The 19,063-nt window shown below is 49.7% G+C and overlaps 1 protein-coding gene across 4 annotated transcripts in view; it reads left to right on the top strand.

Moving 5' to 3' along the window:
• Positions 1–7,054: 7,054 nt before the first annotated feature.
• LOC118007339 (myelin transcription factor 1-like protein) overlaps positions 7,055–19,063 on the top strand; it is a 138,663-nt gene continuing 126,654 nt past the window's right edge. For all 4 annotated transcript variants that reach the window (XM_035000368.1, XM_035000367.1, XM_035000369.1 and 1 more), the window contains exons 1-3: positions 7,055–7,109; positions 7,287–7,320; positions 7,644–7,706. In XM_035000368.1, coding sequence (XP_034856259.1) covers positions 7,055–7,109; positions 7,287–7,320; positions 7,644–7,706 — 152 coding nt within the window. The remainder of the gene's footprint in view (positions 7,110–7,286; positions 7,321–7,643; positions 7,707–19,063) is intronic.

Genomic DNA, 19,063 nt, shown 5'->3' with positions numbered 1-19,063 from the left:
AGCATGCACACAGGCCTCCCGTGGCCGTGGCACCACACCTGAGTGCAGTCCAGTGAGCATGCACACAGGCCTCCCGTGGCCGTGGCACCATTCCCGAGTGCAGTCCAGTGAGCATGCACACAGGCCTCCGTGGCCGTGGCGCTGCCCCCAGTGCCCCACACACTTGCAGAAAAGCAGAGGCATCTCCTGTCTGCACGGGGGGCAGATATTTCTCTGCTCAGCTCTTTATTTGTATTACAGAAGTTTTAAAACTGTAATCAAATTATTAATAAATAGCAGTTAAACAACGGAGCTGACTGAGCGAATCATTAGCTCCCTGTAATTCCTTCCTTCGTTCATTAATTCACTCCTTTTACCAAAACGTATAGATGCCTGCCCTAAGCCTGCGAATCTTTCTGCCACGTGTCCACGTGCCTCAAGGGCAAGACCTGCTCTTTCTCGCCAGTCTTCTTTGTCTACTTTCGGAGGGCTAGGGGTGGCCTGAACTTCATCAGGCTGTTCTCCGGCCTCTGTCAGGCCGAGCCCTATCCCCCCAACACACGGGCAGGTCTTGGGGTGAAGAGACGAGGTTCATCCATGATCCTCAGGGGTCAGCACAGGGCCCTCTTGTACAGATGCCCAAATTCACAGCATCCCTTCGCCTTGCTGTCAAAATTCCTGTGTCAAGATGACACATTTCCCCTCAAGGGCTCCTGTTTCAGGACATTTTTATTGCCGACCATCATTGCAATGATTGCTAGTTTCTAAGGGTTGTGTTTAGGATTTGTTGCATTGCTTTTATTTTTTATTATTTTTAAAGACTTATTTATTTCAGAGAGAGGAGAGAGAGAGCGAGAGCGGGGGAGGGGCAGAGGGAGAGACGATCTCAAGCAGACTCCCCCCGGGCACGGTCACGACCCTGAGGTCAGGACCTGAACCAAAATCAAGAGTCAGACACTCCACCGACCACCACGCAGACGCGTTGCATTATTTTTCAAGTGGGAAGCCCCAGACTAGGTGCAGAAGTGGATTAAGGGTTTGGCCTGTGCTGCTGAGGAGGATTTCCTTCTGGGGCTCCCTGGTAATACTGTGTGGGTGACAGTTGTGGGCCCCGAGGGCAAGTGCCCGTCCCACATTTCCAAGGCTACTCTGATTTCAGGTGTGCCAGAAAAGGCACACCTGATGTCCCAGAAGGCCCAGTAATTTGGTTTGAACCTTGCCTCTAGCACTGCTCTTGCCCTTCTAGGAGACAGCATGAGTGGTATTTGTCAGGCCACAAATCTATACTTTTTCTTTGAAAACGTGGCCCCTCCCCCCACAGCACTCAACCCGTGTCCACCTCCGTGGCCAGGGCGTGCCCAGCGTGTGGTCGTGAGGAGGAGTCTCCCAGGGTTGTCTCAAGACCAAAGCCAAGCACGGGCCGCCATAGACTCACCCACTTGCCCCCCGGGCTCCACGTTTTCCTGCCCCACGGCTGAGTGTTTGCCCCAACTGCTGCCACTCAGAGCCTCCATCTGGGGAGCAACTAGCAGAAGCCAGCGCTGGGGACGGGAGCCCAAGGACAGTCTGACACTTTGCGATCAAAACCTGACATTGTGCATGGCCTACCTTTTCAGGCCTTTTTAGGCCTGATGACAGGCAATCCACAAACCAAGCGAAGCTGCTCTTCCCTGCTCCGTTCCCGTCATGGTCAGGTTTTATGCAGCCATGTTTTTATAATGACTTTCTGAATTTTTTTTTTATGCCACCTACTTAAGCTTATCGACAAGTTCACAACATAATTAGCCCCCAGATCTTCTCATTCAAATGAATTTCAGTTATGTTCGTTTCCATAATACCCTGCGTTCCCTCCATGGGTGACAAGTGTGGGACGCGGGTCCCACAGAGGTGGGCTCCCTGCTGGGTCACTGGGCCACACTCTGTTCCGGGGGCCCGGGAGGAGGCTGCTTAGCTGAGTCTGCATTTTCTCCTTTGCTCAGATAATTCCTAGTCTCATTTCCTCTCTCTTGCCCCTGTTGGCGCCAAGCTTCTGCTCACCAAGCACATGTATGCAAGGCGATCCGGTGACAAGGCCGCAGGGCCGGGGCCTGGCCTCCTTCTGCTGAGGTTGGCTCACTGAGAAAGGTTAGGAAGGACAAGGAGAAGTAGGAGCAGACAAGTCAAGGCTTTGCCACCTGTTTTATGCACCTCGTCTTTCCTCATTTCCAAACTGTGAGGTTGGATACCTAACAAGGAAACGGTCACAAACCATGGCGCATGACCCGTCCATCTCTCCTAACTCTGCAACATCCTAACAATATGCCATCCTGTCACTTAATATAAACATTGGACAGAAATCCTAAAATTTAATGTATTTGCACTACATTAAATTCACTAAAAATCACTTTGTCATCTTGGGGGAAAATTTTTTAATTGCTATAGTACTTATTCTAAACGCAATTCAAGGAGGACAACCACAGAGAATGTCTGGTTCTTGCTGATCTTCACAGATGGGTTTTTATGAGCTGAGACTTCCTTGAGTCTGGGTGGGGATGTGGAGGCGGCGGTGTGTGTCATGAGACAGTGGACATGGAGGGCCAGGCCTCGGTGACCCTCGGGACAGTAGCTCATGGGAATAAGAGCGCCGGGAAAAACATGGGCATGTGGTTTGATCTGCGCTCTTGATTTGGCCGGACGCTCTGGCTTCTCTTCATTATTCCTTGCCCAGACTTCCTCCGAGTCACCACTTAGTCAATGAACTTCACTTCCTGCTCACGCACAGCACAGTCCTCCTGATGGTGCGAATGAGCAGTGAAAGAACCGGATGCTGAGCAGCAGGAGGTGAAAGATGGGTCTGGCTAATTGACGAAATGGGTAATTGCTTCCTGAATAATTGAGGGGCAGCTCTGGGGGAGAGAGCTCAGGGCTCAGCTGTGTCCAGTCCGAGCTCTGTACCAGGGAGACCCCGTCTCTCCCACCCTGGTCCTGCCAGAAGGAGCAGGCTCCTGGTGTGCAGAGTGCAGGGTGGCCGTCAGCGGGCTCCCGCTGAGCTGGGACCCCCGGCGCCCCTCCCCAGGGCCCGCTGCTATGGCCTGAAGAGCTGTTCACTGCCGGAAAGCAGCTTCCAAGAGCTGACGGGACTGTAACGAACCTCTGAGTTTTTGATTAGTTAATATTCTGTAATCTTCATGAGGCCTCAACCTGAAGAAAGTGTGCACTTTGGGGGGAGATGGGGGGAGAGGGGAAAATTATAAACTCAGTCCTGATTCTAAGTGTAAACTTTACATATTATAAAATAATTAGCCTACTCTCTCTTCAATAAGTCAGTTTGGTAACTTCTGTTGGTTCTAAAGTAGATGTCTTACATTTGAGACTTTTCTTTAAGTATAAAAGATTTAAGGTTCCTAAAAGAAGCCTCTTGTTATTCTAAATATAAGCACTGGACTTACAAATAAAAGCATTCGTGATAAGGTGGGCGTGAGGGTATGTTTGCTAAATGCGAATTACTGGCGAAGGGGTCGGAACCTGAGCCGTGACAGCGGGATTCACGGTCTCTGGCCCCAGGGAAGAGCGAACTCGTACTCACCGTCATGGTATCGTCCAGTGGAGCTCCTGCTACCGGTCTCAGGGCCCCAGAGGAACAGACTGCGAAGCACAGTGCCCGGGGCGCTTCCAAGGGCGGCCGCCAGGGGAGGGAAAGCCGCGGGACAGCAGAAGCCTGCCTTTGGGGGTGGCGGGCAGGCCCAGGGTCCCCAAGGAGGCAGATGTGTGGACGAGCCCGTGGTGTCAGGTGGTCTTTGACCATAAGCTTGTGGGTGTAAACGTCAGAGATGGAAGCACGCCTCAAGCTCTGGGTGATGACTTTTACGCTTTCTGCTTCATCTGAACTTGCTGGCATTCGTGCACCTTGAAACATCTGAGTCAAAGCAAAATTTAAAAGTTTTGAGCTCTTCGGTTTTGGGGTTCATTCGCAGGAGAAAGAAAAACGAACCCCCATTTGCTTAGTGTCTCCTGTACGTTGGGTGCTTTGCGGGACTGTTTATAAATGACAAGGAACCGGCACAGAGAGCAGAACTCGTTCTAGAGCCTGAAACTTCACGCAGGATGAGCCCAGAACAAACAAGGATAGGAGTGGCTGGAATGGCCCCCCAGCCGACCCGGGTCTGGTGGGAATTGAACGCACAGCAGGAAGGGTATTGCAGGGTGCTGGGGAAAGGGTTCTGTATTTAATGAGTGATCAGTGGCAGAAGTAACTGTATCTGGAAGGAAATAAGATTGTCCTTCTAGATGTAAAAAGATGGATTAAAAATTTAAACATAAAAAATAAAATAAGTCTTATACAACCATATGAGAATTAGCTAATGAGGCCAAGTTTTTCGGTTTAATACCCACAGAGAAGTGGCAGCCTCAGCCCCCCTTGTGACAAGTTCGGTCCTGAGTTACAGCCGGGGGGGGGGGGGGGTTTCTAAAGGCAAGTTTGCCATCAGAGGCTGTGGCAGCAGCCCATGATGCTCCTGGAAGGGACCAAGTGGCCTGCACTGTGAACCCCTGAGCCCTGCCCCTCCTCGGAGCCCCGGACTGCACCCCAGGCCTGCAAACCCCAGGGTCTTTGCACAGCCCCTTCCCTCTGCCTGGAACACACACCCCCACTTTTAACCTCAGACCTGCAATTAACCTTGAAAACTCAGCTCAAACTCCCTCCCCCCAGGAAGCCCCACTTTCTCTCCCAGGATGGGTTAGACATGGTGCACCCAAGCTCCACCTGCCCCGGTGGGAACAGGTCTCTAGTGATCTCCTCCGGCACCCCGTTAGCACTCAGCATTGAACTCCTTAAAGAATAGGATTTCAGCCCATTATCTCTGCACCCCCGGTCCCATGACAGGTCCGCAGCATGGCAGGATGGGACGCAGTCTGTTTCCCATCACCTTCCTGAACGTTGGCACACATTTGCCTCGTGTCACGTGGGCCCGATCTGCTTTGCTACAGTTTTACAGTGTTCGGAAAAATTTCCCACGTGGAGTAGTGATTTCGGAGCATCGACGTGTTATCCGGAGGTGCTGTGGCCTTATCCTGCAGATCCACAAACCGTGCCTGCACTTGGGGATCCCAGCCCCGAGCCTGGCTGTGCTGAAATCGCGGAGGAGGGGCTGGTGCCCAAAAGAGGGGCAAACAAGCCGCTGCATCATGCTCCTTTTCCCTGAAACGTTTCTTGAGTTCCTCTTCCTCCATCTGTCTTCCCTGGACGGAGTGAGCTGCCATCTCCACGGAGGCCAGCACAGCGCTCCTTCTCAGACGGCCCATCTCTGCCTTCCCTCCCCACCCGCACCTGCTCTCAAACTGCCGCTCAATTAATTTTTTCTAAAATACACTTGTGAGGCCCCTCCCCAGCCCGCGTGCTCCAGAACACCTCCCGGGTCTGCCGGGGGCCCCTCCCGGGTCTGCGGACGCTCAGAGTGCCCCCTCCCCGCGCTCCCCGTGGCCTCGGCCCTGCGCTGCGCATCAAGCCTGTCTCTCCTGGCCTGCGCCACCCCCCCGACCTGCCCGCTTCCCAGAAAACAGACCCCCTCCCTCGTTCACGCAACAGCTTCCAGTGTCTCCACACAAGCTAAAACACAATCTTCCCTTTTTCACAGACAGCCCTGAAATCCCACAGCTTCCCCGATGAAGTCTTTCCTCAGTGACCCGCCTCACACTAGCTTCTCCTTTCCTCAAATTCCTGTTTCGTTGAATCTGGCACAACCCTGGGTCTGCACACACATCTCCCATTAAAAGATATTAAGCTCATTAAATGAGCTGTGCTTTTTAGTATATGTATTTTTCCTGTGCTACTGCCAGACTCAGCAAACAGTATTAATAAATAATCAGCTGGTAGTCAGTTGTCAGGAACACCCCATCGGGGGCTGCCGGTTTAGCGCAAGGACACCTTGGTGTTGCCTCTGTGGAGGATCGCGCCTTAGGAGCAGTCGTTGTTAGAGCTGATCTGCCCGCTCTCTGCTTCACGTGAGTCTGACAGAGCCCCGTGCATCTCACGACCCTTCTGCGCGCCATCATGTCCTCCTCATCCTAACCTGTGGGGGAAGTGAACGGGGCATGGAAGACGTTTTGGGGTGCCCCGGTCTTCTGCCTTGGGGTGCCTTGGATGGGCAAGGACGTCACAGATGGGGGTGAAATGTCCTGTCCTTGTGATCGGAGGAGTTTTGTCCTTACGGTTCTTCTCTCATCAGCCCCTCTGTTGTGTTGAGCGAAATTCTCCAGCTCTGCAGCTTTGCGTGTATATGTTACACATACGTGTGGAAATATTGGGTGAGCCAATACACTGCCACACTGTTCACCTGTCCAGTAGTGGTCCCTCGGCTTAAAGATGATGCGTAGGCCAGGTGGCTTGGTTTCAGGGCCTTGGGCCAAAAATTCTACTTGGAAGACCTTGGGCAGGTCCCATCTATAAAATAGATATAACAAAGATACCTTTCTTACAAAATCATTGTGAGGGCCAGACAAGGTAATACAGGAAAATGCTTTGTAATCTCCGAAGTGTGAGATGTGTCTGTTACTGTGGGCAGAGGGCCTGTGTCCCCAGGATGCATAACATGACAACTTAGACCAAAGTGGGCGGCGATTGTATCCAAAGCTAAATGACACAGAGTCAGCCCCCAAGTTAAACACGTCCTCCTTCTGCACCCACCTCCTCCTCTCTTAATGGTGTGATCGGATCACACCTTCGGTTCCAGACTACATGTATGTACCTGCTTGCACACGCAACGTCTATCCCTTGTGTTCTTGGTACAAATTAGGCAGCTCAGAATTAACCCAGGTATATCCTGATCCGTCTTTGAAAAGGGTAAACAGTCTGCCCCTGAAACTTCGTCAGTCTGCCCTGTTACCGAGGGCGGGGCCTCCCGATGATGCGTTCCCTGCAAGGTCGAGGTCTGCTTTGATTTTTTTTAAGTAACACAATTAGATTGCCTGATGCTTTCCTCCCCACGCGCCTTCCATAGAGGGCTCCCCCATAGCCACTAAGATGCTGGGGCTCGGGGGCATGCCGGCTGGCCTTCGCAGGCGGGAGCTGCGCACTGACCGCATGCTCTTCTGTCCACAGATGGAGGTGGACACCGAGGAGAAGCGCCATCGTACACGGTCCAAAGGGGTTCGAGGTACGTCCACGCATCCCCAAGCCCCTGAAAGCCCTGCTCAGGGACCCCTTCGTCCTGCGGAGCTGTGTGCACCGTCCGTTCGGACCCGGGTCTGACACCACCCTCTCGATAGCGTTCTGTGGGAGAGGGGATGTGTGATAGATGATAAATTTCTATCTGTTTTCCATCTCTCTGCAGTTCCCGTGGAACCAGCCATACAAGAGCTCTTCAGGTTAGTGCTCTGTGGGCAAAATGTATCCCCATTAGCAATTTAGAAAATCCATGCCTTTTAACGGGCAGACGGCACTCTGGGGCTCACCGGGGACTTGCTCCTGCCAGGCTGCTCTGATGGGTTACCTGCTAATAAAAAGCAGCCCTAATAGTTGCCCTCCTTCTCTCTGTCTGTGTACCCTCCCTCCCGATGCTCCCGAAGCACTCGCTGCCCCCAGCAGTGCGCTCGCCCCCCGCCCCCAGCGGCGCACTTGCCTGCCCCCAGCAGTGTCCTCATCCCCCCCAGCAGCTCGGCCCCGTGTAATTACCTCTTTCTCTTTGCAGTTGTCCCACACCTGGTTGTGACGGCAGTGGTCACGTCAGTGGCAAATATGCAAGACACAGAAGGTAACAGCCGCCTCTTTCATAATGTATGGTGTACCCTGGCTTGTCTAGGGTCCAGACCAAAGGGTGACGATGAGTGGGGGGTGTTCTTGGAAAACAGTGAGTGTTGTCTTTTCCTCCTCTCTCTGATGTGAACTCAGCCTTTGGTTTCACGTGCAGGGTCTCCAGGCAGAATTCACGATAACACATAAGATAACACAAATTCAGACCAGCCTTAAACTCATTTTCCCACACACACAGTGGCGTGCTAAGAACCTCCCTCTGTTCCACTGAGACGGCCTGCTGGTCCTTGGCCCTTTGCTCATTCTGTAGCTGCAGGATGGTGATAAGTCACGGAGGGTAGATGAGAGTATGACCTTCCTGATCTTCCTGCAGGAACTCAGCTTCTGTGATTGGGAAGGGAAGCCCAAGCTGGTTACCTGGGCATCTGTAGGGGAAGGTCCTGGCAGGAGATTAACGTCCAGGACAGATCACACTAATGAGGCTTTGAGGCTTAAATGATTATATCGTTCCTGTAAATACTGAGGTTTAGGTCCATAACAGAGGTGGGTGTGGAGAACATCTACAAGATCAGGTGGCTAGGTAATTATCGCTAAAAATAAATCATAGCAGAATTTTATCACACACACCTCAGGCTGAGAGTCATGAAGAGATCGATCTTTAGATTTACTTTTCCATAAGGAATTTCTTCCCTGTGATATTAATGCAGCTGTACCTTTCAATGGAAGTTGTTGGTTATGAGGAGTTAGAGATGTTTACAGGCTCTGTAATGAATTTTTAGCTGATTTTTCACAAATTAGGTTGCTAGGTCTAAGGTCGTTCATCCTAACAAGCCATCAAGAACCAAGCCCACGTAACGAAAGCTCAGATGCTCGAGCAGGTGTGCCGGCCGCACCTCGGGGTGACCTTCCTTCACTGCCTGATGTTTTATTTCCTTTTCAGCTGAACATTAATTTATGGGTGAAATCAAGCAATTATTTTGATTGTCCTTCAGTAAAATCAAGGGAAAAATTATAAATTACTCCCCAAGTCCCCATGCTAGCATTTAAGGAGACAGGGAATTTTTAATGAGCATCCATGATGAAATGGTTATCAGACTTCTGTTACATACCAAAGGAGTGACAGGTCGGCTTTTAAGGGAATTCTGTGATTGAAACATTAATTTATCATATTATTATTGCTCTTGTATATTATAGTAAATTACCGAACATGTAAGTTAAATAATTAGTTTTTTAAAAGTATTTATGTTATTTTATAAAGGTATATGCATGTAAATCCTTAATCTAAAAATTTTTAAAACCATGTTGCTTATATTTTCAATGAAAAACAAGTTAGCAGACCATGAACGAAATCAAGTTTTTCCCTTAATCATCTCTTGATTAGTCAATAGTTGAACTTTATCATCCTGTTACTTTTTTGGCTAAAAAGTTTAGATTAGGTGTCATCTAGACATAATTTGATAATCACAGTTTTTCAGGAAAAACCATGAAGTTTTCAAAGAATCACTCAAAGCACATTCTTACCCAAGGTGCATCCCGCGAGGCTGCGAGGTCTCCCTGTGAGATCTCCGTCCCCGCGTAAGCAGTAACAGAGGCTTAGCTTGGGGATGGCTTGAAGATGGCCAGGCTTCATTTTCCTTTGAGACACGATGCTGGTGTGAGCACAGAACACCCCAGATCTTACAGGAGTGAAGAAGGTGGCATGTTAGAGAAGATTCACAGGAACAGCCAATTTAGACAATTTTTCAATGCATGGTTTAATTTAATTTAAAATAATGTCATAAGTTTTGCCATGCACCATAATCTACATAATTATTAGAACTCTTAATATTTTAGTAGAAATAGCCCATGTGGCGGCGGTGGATGAAGAGTGATTTTCCAGGAAGGGACGCAGGTTCGAGTTTCCCCGGCGCTGCTAGCCAACTGGGTGGGGGGGGGATTTGGACAAATTATTTACATTTATGGACTTCTATTTCCTCGGTTTTAGAATGCAATGTTTACAGACTTGTTACATAAAACCAATTACCACTCAAAACTTACGTCACCGAGGGGCGCCTGGGTGGCTCAGTCGATAAGCGTCTGCCTTCGGCTCAGGTCGTGATCTCAGGGTCCTGGGATCGAGTCCCGCGTCGGGCTCCCTGCTTGGCGGGAAGCCTGCTTCTCCCTCTCCCAGTCCCCCCACTTGTGTTCCCTCTCTAGCTGTCTCTCTCTCTCTCTCTATCAAATAAATAAATAAAAAATCTTTAAAAAAAAAAAAAACTTACATCACCGACGTGCCAATTCTCAAGAGGAGTGTCAGTGCGGCACCAGGTGAAGCTTTCTGAGTTTTATTTTTGATGTCTATATAGTATCAATCATTTTCTATTGAGTGTGGCTGGCGCACTATGTTAGGTTAGTCTCAGGTGTACAACATGATGATCTGACGACTCTCTACGTTGTGCCGGGATCGTCACGAGCGTAGTCCCCACCCGTCCCCACACGACACAGTTAGAGGAGCATTGGCTGTATCCCCTGTGCATCCCCCTGGCTTATTCATCCCCTCACTGGGGGCCTGTACGTCCCACTCCCCGTCACCTGTTTTGCCCTCCCCTCCCCTCCCCTCCGGCAGCCGTCAGGTTGTTCTCTGCCTTTATGGGTCCATTGCTGCTTTTTGTTTGTTTATTCATTTGTTTTTCTAGAATCCACATATGAGTGAAATCGTATGGTATTTGTCTTTCTCTGACTGACTTATTTCACTTAGCATAATACCTTCTAGATCCATTCATGTTGTTGCAAATGGCAGGATCTCATTCATTTTTGATGGCTGAGTAATATTCCATTGCGTGTATATGTGTGTGTATATATATATATATATATATATATATATATATATGTACATATATATATACCGCATCTTCTTTATCCGTTCATCAGTCGATGGGCACTTGGGCTGCTTCCATATCTGGCTATTGTAGATAATGCTGCTATAAACAGGGATGCGTGTATCCCTTCAAATTAGTGTTTCTGTCTTCTTTGGGTAGACACCTAGTAGTGCAATTGCTGGGTCGTAGGGTAGCTCTATTTTCAACTTTTTGATGACCTCCACACTGTTTTCCAGAGTGGCTGTGCCAGCTTGCATTCCCACCAACAGTGCACGAGGTTCCCTTTTCTCTGCATCCTCACCGACACCTGTTGTTTCTTGTCTTTTTGATTCTAGCCATTCTGACAGGTGTGAGGTGACAGCTCATGGTGGTTTTTGATTTGCACTTCCCTGATGATTATATATTACCAGTAATTTTTAACTAAGGGATGACATTTGAATTTCTCAAACTGAAAAGTTGCTTCTTGTAGTAGATAAGACTCATGTATACATTAACATCTTACAACTGGTGCTATTTCAAATCTGTATGATTTCAATTATTTTTGGCTTTAAAAGATTTCCTGCTTCCAAAGTTTCTCCTCTCTCACAGCTATTTATGCACATAAATACCTGCACACACCCCACAATACAAGTGTGACGTTGACGTCTACTACTTCATCCCTGCTGAGACTCAGCCTCTTCTGATATGACAAGAGTGGCAGCCTGAGTCTTGGTTTTGATGAAATTACCCATCCTTTTGGTCTTTTAGCAATAAAATGTTCAGTGAATATATTCCTCGTAGGGATATAACTTCATTTTATTCATATATCATGTCAGTTCATAGCCAAGTAAAAAGGTGTTTTAGTATGTGGACAGATCCATTTATTTGAACATACAAAAAGTAACTTGAGGCAAATGGGGGGAATTTATAATGTAAATTTTTAAAAATTTTTTAAGACATTTGATATCAAGTGATAAAATGATGCCTACCAGCTAAACTTTATTTTTAGCATAAGAAAATGAGGAAATCAAAATCAAGTATACCTTCCCTATTCCAGACTGCCGCTTTGTGGGGCACCGACCCCCAGTGGCTGGTCACGCCGCCTCAGTGATGTTTTCTCAGTGTGACAGAGGTAGGGCTATGGGTCTGTAAGAAACTGGGACTGAGCTTAGAGGAGACTCAACCACTGGATAATACCTGTGAAAGGAAACAATACTGTGAAAAAGGAATTTGCAATTTAAGATCCTGGTACAAATTTTGAGGGGGTTGAGCTAACGTTGTAATACTTCTTTTATTAGATGGTCCACCTTACTTCAAAAATCGTGTGCTTAAAGAAAAGATAATCTGTTCCTGGCTATTTATTTGTGTTCATAGTTCATGAACAATTTGAGGTAGTTGATAAACACATGTACAACTGCACAATTAAAAGTTGAATCACAGAGTAAATTAGGAAAAACGCAAGGGAAATAGAAACATAATTTTACCAGAAACCCAGGATATATCAGAGGTTTGGATATAGTCTGACATTGTGTTCTGAGTTTTCTGGCGGCCAAGGAAAAAATGAGAAAAATGAATGATGGTTTCCATTATCTGATAGAGGTGTTCCATCAGTTCCTCAACACTGACGATAAATACGTTCACACCCCCATATACGGACCAGCGGGGGTCCAAGGTCACTCACCATTCTGTGCCCTGGAAGGACCAGGCCTCTCATGCGGCTAATCAGTATGACAAACACTTATCCTCAGAAACGTTGTTAGTATCTAGACACATGAATCTGACTTCTGTTCTTCCCACCTGAGGTTTTATGTTATTGGCATATAAGTATGACAAAAACACCGTGGACTTTGCAGTCAGGGCCAGAAATAATTCTCTTGTTATGAACCAAAGTACTAACACAGTCTATTCTGTATGTGGGGAGTCTGACCTCTTCCTCTGGACCCGTGGTCACACGGCCTTGCACATGGCCCAGGGAATTCTGCTCCTCTGAGTGCATGCGACTTTTCTTGCCCTACTTGTGGGTAGCTAGAGACGTTCTTATATCTCAAACGTGAGTCCAACTACAGGGCTTCCTTTGCAGATGGGAAAACTCATTCTTGGTCATCCTAAGGGGGTTTTCCAAAGTCTCAGCCGCCTGAGCTCAGGAACGGGAGCTTCCTGAGCTCCCTCGGCTCTCCTCCCCACCATGTCCTCTCCTAGAGCGCAAGCACTGTGACCTGTTAGCGTTGAAGATACCCATGGGTGTAAAATAAGTAGCTGCCCACACGTCCGCAGCTATTCCTACAGTGGGGAGGTGGCAGGAGAAAATGGAATGCCTGGAAGCCACACACTTGGAATTCAGGAAGTTGCTGGCCTGTGGCTCTGTTGGCAGGGAAGGGTCCAGGCCAGGTGGAGAGCATGTAGACCCAGCCTAAAGCCCGCGGCACAGTGTGAGCGACGCTGCAGTGCAGGGCGTCCGTGGGTGCTGATCCAGACCCCCAAGCTGGGGGGAGCACCACCGGCGAGGCCGTGAGGCCGCAGGATTTTCTGGGGACGTGCCCCAGATCAAGGATGGAGATCTTGAGGAAGGGTGGAGACACGGTGACAGGAAGCCCCACGTATCAGTCTTTATCTAAAATCATTTTAGCAGTTCAACTAGCTGATATAAAGAGATGTCATTATTAATCCAGAGCATTGCATGAACTAAGATATGAGCAAAATGCCTAATGTCAAAGCATTGTTTGTGTCAAAGACAAAGTAGATCAATGTTTAGAAAGGGGTAGATCTCTATAAACTAAATTTATCCCCAAAATAGTGGCCAGTTTACTGTTCTTAAAGTTTAAAAAATTTTCCCAATACCAATTAGAAATAGGAATAATAAAAATTTATTAATATCTATTATAGAGTAATACTAAACCATGTACAGGAGTTTGAATTTTAGCCTGTTTTATAATAGTTATACACATACTGGAACATTTGAAATTATTGGATTTGCTTACTTCTTTCTGAATAGTGATTTTTGCATAAGCCTCTAATGAGAGAAAGAGAGAGAGAGAGATGGAGGAAGTCCTTAACGTGGATTCATTCTTCACTCATCTGTTTTGTCATCCCTCTGGATTTATTTCTGAAATTTAATGGATTTCATTTATATTTACCCTTCACTTCAGTTTTTGAAATTATGTGTTTGTTGAGCATAGGGTTCTGATGGAAATTTGACCTGAAATTTATCTTCAGAGTCTTGCCCGCTCAACAAGCACCCAAAAGCTAGGTGATGGGTGTTGGTATTCTATTTAAATCCTCCCCAATTTAGAAAATCCAGAGTCAAATCAATTGATCTTGAAACTTTAAAATTAAAAGCTCCAAATGGTAGCTTTTCTTTTTTATTAGAAAATCATTGGATTCTCTCCGGCTTATTGTACACATTCCTTATTCAGATTTTCTCCCATTTCATATACCTCTGCACCCACCAGTGTGACCGTCATGGCGGCAGCCGGGGGTGAATAATTGCCTGTCTTCACGGGAGCTTGTTCTGGAGCTGAAGTCGAGGGCTTGCTTCCTGATATATGCATGCCTCATTTGGATTCTGCCAACAGCCTAGGGGCTGTATTATTCATGCCTCGACAGAGAGCACTCACTAAAAGCCTTGGAACAGAGCCAGGTACCGGCGAGAGATAGTGGAGCATTGCAACGTGCAACTGAGAGGAGCATCTATAATCCAAAAAAAAAAAAAAAAAGGAAAAAGAAGAAGAAACAGGGAGGAAGGCAGAGAGAGAAACAGGGATCCATGTACCTCCCTTTTACCAGTTTTATATTGATAGAAATTTCATTTGCATTAAAATAAAATACCCTAAAATAATTGCATTTTTTTCCTAACTACGCTTGAAAGTTTAACACAATTTTCCACATTTAATTGCAAAGCTGATTTTAATTAGTCAGGCCCTGCATGTGAAAAATGAAGATTCGCTTGGGTGCGTGGAACACACTGCAGCGTTTGCTGGATGCTCTAATTAATGTGTGGCTGATGTACAACCGGGTGCACTGTGGGATGTTTATGAAAAATTCTGTGCACGAAGCCACTCAGCCGGTCTATCTGTGTTTTACTTCATGAACCCACAAGAATAAATAACTCCCCCCTTGTTCTTTATGAGACATCATTGTGCCTGCCATCACCCCATCCGTGAACTTTATGGCATGCCTGTCCTTTTTACTATTTGTCACTGGCATTATAAATCAGAAGTTTGGGGATATATATTTTAACATCAATTTGATGGCTTGTGCAGTTGCACATGGAGCAAACATTTTGAGATCTAGAGACTTCTATGTATGAAGTAGAATCAGAACAAGTGGGTTCCCAGATTCGTCATTCACAGCTGATTATTAACCATATGTGTGCAAACACACAAAATTCAGGCACAGTCTTTTCAGACTGATGTGGCTCTTAACCTTTATTGTCACAATACATCCTTTATTTGGGGAAAAAGAAAAAAAAAAAAAGAAGCTGCCTGCCATTATCCTGAAAAAGCAATTTGCCTGCTGCTGGTCTGCAGGACACCTGCCCAGATGCAAGGTCTCTGGCCCTCGCCTCGTCCATTACATACGCTAGAGCACGGCGTGACTGATTCAGTGTGTTTAAAACTGAAAAGCAAAACATATCACGCATTGCAGGGCATATCTCTGATGCTGACAAACCTAAGTAAGTTTCAAATAATTCCATATTCAAAGAGAAGGCACGTGGGCCTTTTCTGGTCGTGTCAGGAAGCCTAAACCAGGAATCATATGTACGGAGACTCCGTAACATTCACCATCGGTACTGGCCAAGTCTAGATTTGGCAATTATAATCTTGGTCTCATTTCTTGGCTCATGACTAAAATCTATAAACATGTCTTTGCAACATCCACAGAATATTCATCGGAAATTGGTGTGTACACAGCTATTGTCTTGGGTTTACCCCCCGAAACACCCACAGTTCCGTTCTGACCGCCACCATCTGTGCTGGGATGATGGCAAATACAAGGCAGCCGCTTTCTAGATGGGACGTGCGGAGAGGTGGGTTCCTGAGGTGGTGAAGGAGGAGGTCGGAGGGGCTGAGCCGCGGGGGGACACACAGTGCGCCGCGGGGCAACCACGAGGCCTCAGCTGCAGGTGGCGGCTCTTCCTCCAGGGACAGGAGAGGCCGACGCCGGGCTCCCAGTGCTGCGGGGTGCGTGTTCCCCAAGTTAGGGAGTGAGGGTGGTGGCGGGGGGGGCCTCGGGGTGGGGAAGGCCCCTCGCCAGATTCCAGTGCTCTCAGGAGAGGGTTCCAGGAGGAGCTCCCAGCGCCCAGAGTCGGTATCACAACTGATGATTTTGGAGGAAGCCCCTGGTGGGCAGCACTGTGCCCCACGCTCGAGGGCGTTCACACTGTTGTCGTCTACGCCTGCACTCCCCGGACCCTTGCGAGGACTGATGCCAGAAACACTCGCTTCTCCTGCTTCTCTGCCTCATGTCCTGAAGAGAAAATGGTGCTTTGAATATTAGACCCCAAAATATGATTGCAACCCCAAACTCCAGCAAGACACTCTTCCTGCCTAAATTACTAAGAGATGGGGGAAAGTGCTCGCTTGGCCATAACGTTGCTCGGATTCAATGAGATTGTAGGGCTTTCATCTGAAGAGCTTCTGTGTGACTAAGTTGCCAGCTACAGGTGAAAACCCACCTCCAATGGACTTAAAAGTGCAGAATTAATTGTCTCACCAGGAGCCTGACTCGGGGGCTTCTGCTCCATCATCTGACGCCTCTGCTGCAAAGCTCTCGGCTCCCGTGTGCTTCTGCATCACAGGACAGAAGAGGCAGGAGGAGTCCTTCCTAGAAACTCTCATAAATCAAGGTGGAGCTCTCCGGGAGCTGCCAACACCATCCTCTCGGCTCTCGTGCTCCACGTGGGACCTCGGCCGTCCCCGAGCCATCCCTGACCAGCACACATGACCGTCCTCATGACTGTCCAGCTCATCCCGGAGCCAGAGGCTGGGTCAGCTTCCCCTGAGGCAAGGGTTCTCAACGTAGGGCTCTGTGACCTGGAATATCAGTATCACTTTCTAGAAAGGCAAATGCTTGGGCCCCACGCAGACCTGGTGAATTAGACGCTGTGGGGTGGGGCCCAGCACTCTGTTCTTGCTACCTCCCCAGGAGATTCTCACGCTCCCTGAGTTTGAGAACCACTGCCCTCAGGAACAGGTGTGTGTGTGTGTGTGTGTGTGTGTGCAAAAGACAGATAGCTGGTCAGATGGAGTTTGCAGGTAATGGGGAAGCATCTAGCAAGAGCGTGTATGAATCTGAAAGCCAAACCAAACAAGCTCGGGATGATAAGAAACCTTGCTCCAAAGACCATAAGTGCCAGAAGCTACCCTAACACCTCAGTTCTGGTCTCGGCTCCCCGGTGCGGGGAGGCCCGGGAACATCTGGTCACAAAGTACAGACTTGGGCAGACACCGCGGAACAACCTGGCATTCCACCGCACAGACTTCGGCCCCGTCTGTGACCGCGATGTGTTCCCAGCATTTCCCAGGAACCGAAGGAAGTGGGCTGTCCCCCCGCAGCCCCCAGCCATGACCCGGGTAGGGCCGCCACCAGCTTCACTCCCAGCCGTCCTGTGACCGAGGAGGGTGACGTCTAACTACCTGAGGACAGCCATCCTCCATTTTGCTCTGTCCCCTCTGTGGAGTCATGACTGACCATCAAGGACGCACTGAACACCACTGTGGCCTGGTTGGGACGGGGTCAGGGCAGACCAGGCAGCTCCCCCAGGCTCAGCCCTACCCCCGATTGGGATTCCCCCCCCCCCCCAGAGCACACAGGTGGGGTCCAGAGGTCCTGGGCTGCTCGGAGCCCCCAGCCGGCCCTGCCCGTGAGTGTGCCCTGGGCCAGGGGGCCGTCTGAGAGTCGCCACCACAGAGAGGCTGGTGGGCGGTTTCTGCCCCGCAGCCTCGGCCTGAGAGGAGCACGGGGTAGGGAAGGGCCCAGGCAGGTGGGCTGGGAGAAAGAGTGAGCCCTAGAGATTGTGTGGAGCCTGGGGAGGTGCTCGTCTTCCTCACTCTGAGGGGCCTGCCTAGACCCCGTGAGTCTCTGAGAGCCTTGCGGGCCTCAGAATGGACCCCCAAGGCAAATGCACCTTCCCTTCCTGCTAAGGGAAGGCACTGCGCTCCGCTTGTATAATTCAACAGATTTTAAAAGACCCACTCACTGTAATTTAGTAGCCACCCCACAGGCCGTGAATATCATCTAATGTTATATTTGACATCGCCAGAGATATGCTTCACGTACAAGTGGATGCATTTCCTAAAACTCCAGGGAGAGAGAGGGGGAAATGAGCATCTTGGAAGAAATTCCATTCGTAAATAATGCATAATGATTCGGGGATGTGCTCCCACAGCTCTGTGAGCCCCTCAGCCAGTCCTACGGCTCATGAACGGAGTATCTGAGCTCCCCTGAGAGCAGGTGGGCAGGACAGGGGGAGGGAGCGGGCTCCAGCGGTGCTGTCTACCCCTCTGGCGAGCCGCTGAGCTGACAGGACAGGGAGGCCGAGGCCACCATCTGGGGAAGGGTCGACCAGATGGCGGTCCTGGGGCAGAGGTCTCAGCCGCGCTCTGTGCTCACTCAGTGTGATGGATGCTTCCAGGCCCTGCTAACATGCAGGCCTGGTCCGTCACTGAGACAGCAGCTTCTTGGCACGGGGTCTAGGAGCAGAGACTCCATCCTGGTGGGGACGCATATGGGCACAGGCCCCTCCTGTCTGCTCGTTTCACCCCCTCCTGGTGGGGGCACAGGGATAAGGCAAAGAGAGTGGGTGCAGATGCGGGCGGGTGGGGGGGACGGGGATGGGGCAGGGGGGTGGGTGCAGATGTGGGCGGGTGGGGGTATGGGGATGGGGCAGGGGGTGGTTGCAGATGCAGGAGGGTGGGGGGGACGGGGATGGGGCAGAGGGGGTGGGTGCAGGTGCGGGTGGGGGGCACAGGGAAGGGGCCACAGCATCGGTACAGGCGTGGTTGGCTCTGACGTGACGTGGCTCATGGGTAGGACACGGGGCGACGGTACTGCCAAGGAGGGTCTCAGCCAGCAGACATCAGGGACGCTGCTCTCGCCCCTTCTCCCTTCCGCATGGGAGCCCCTCTGTGGGCCTCGTAATCCCTATGATAGTGACAACAATACCAGTAGGACTATGTGAAGCACTTACAGTTTACAAATCCTGGGCCCTGGGGCCGTGGCACCGGCCACCACAGGCTGGTCCTCCTGGGCCGCTGTCCACGCCCAGGCAGGGTCCTCTCCCCTCCAGCCCCTGCCCCTCCCGCCCGCCGCGCAGAAAGCCCCATCGTTACTGCGAGGGGCTGTGGGGGCTCTGAGCATCGAATGAGGCAAGCATGGTTTTCATCACAGGCACTTCTTAAATTAACCCAGACTAACTTCTAATAAACAAAAAGAAGGGGGTTGTGGTGCAGGCAGAGGAGAGGAGGATTTGGGGTGGGCTTCAGCACCCAGTCGCTCCGGTCCCCGCCGGGGTCCACCCGCG

The sequence above is a fragment of the Mirounga leonina genome, unplaced genomic scaffold (assembly GCF_011800145.1).
Source record: "Mirounga leonina isolate KUSES-001 unplaced genomic scaffold, KU_Mleo_1.0 Mir_118, whole genome shotgun sequence".
Taxonomy (NCBI): domain Eukaryota; kingdom Metazoa; phylum Chordata; class Mammalia; order Carnivora; family Phocidae; genus Mirounga; species Mirounga leonina.
The sequence above is the reverse complement of the archived record's forward strand: the minus strand, read 5'-3'. Positions and strand labels throughout refer to the sequence as shown.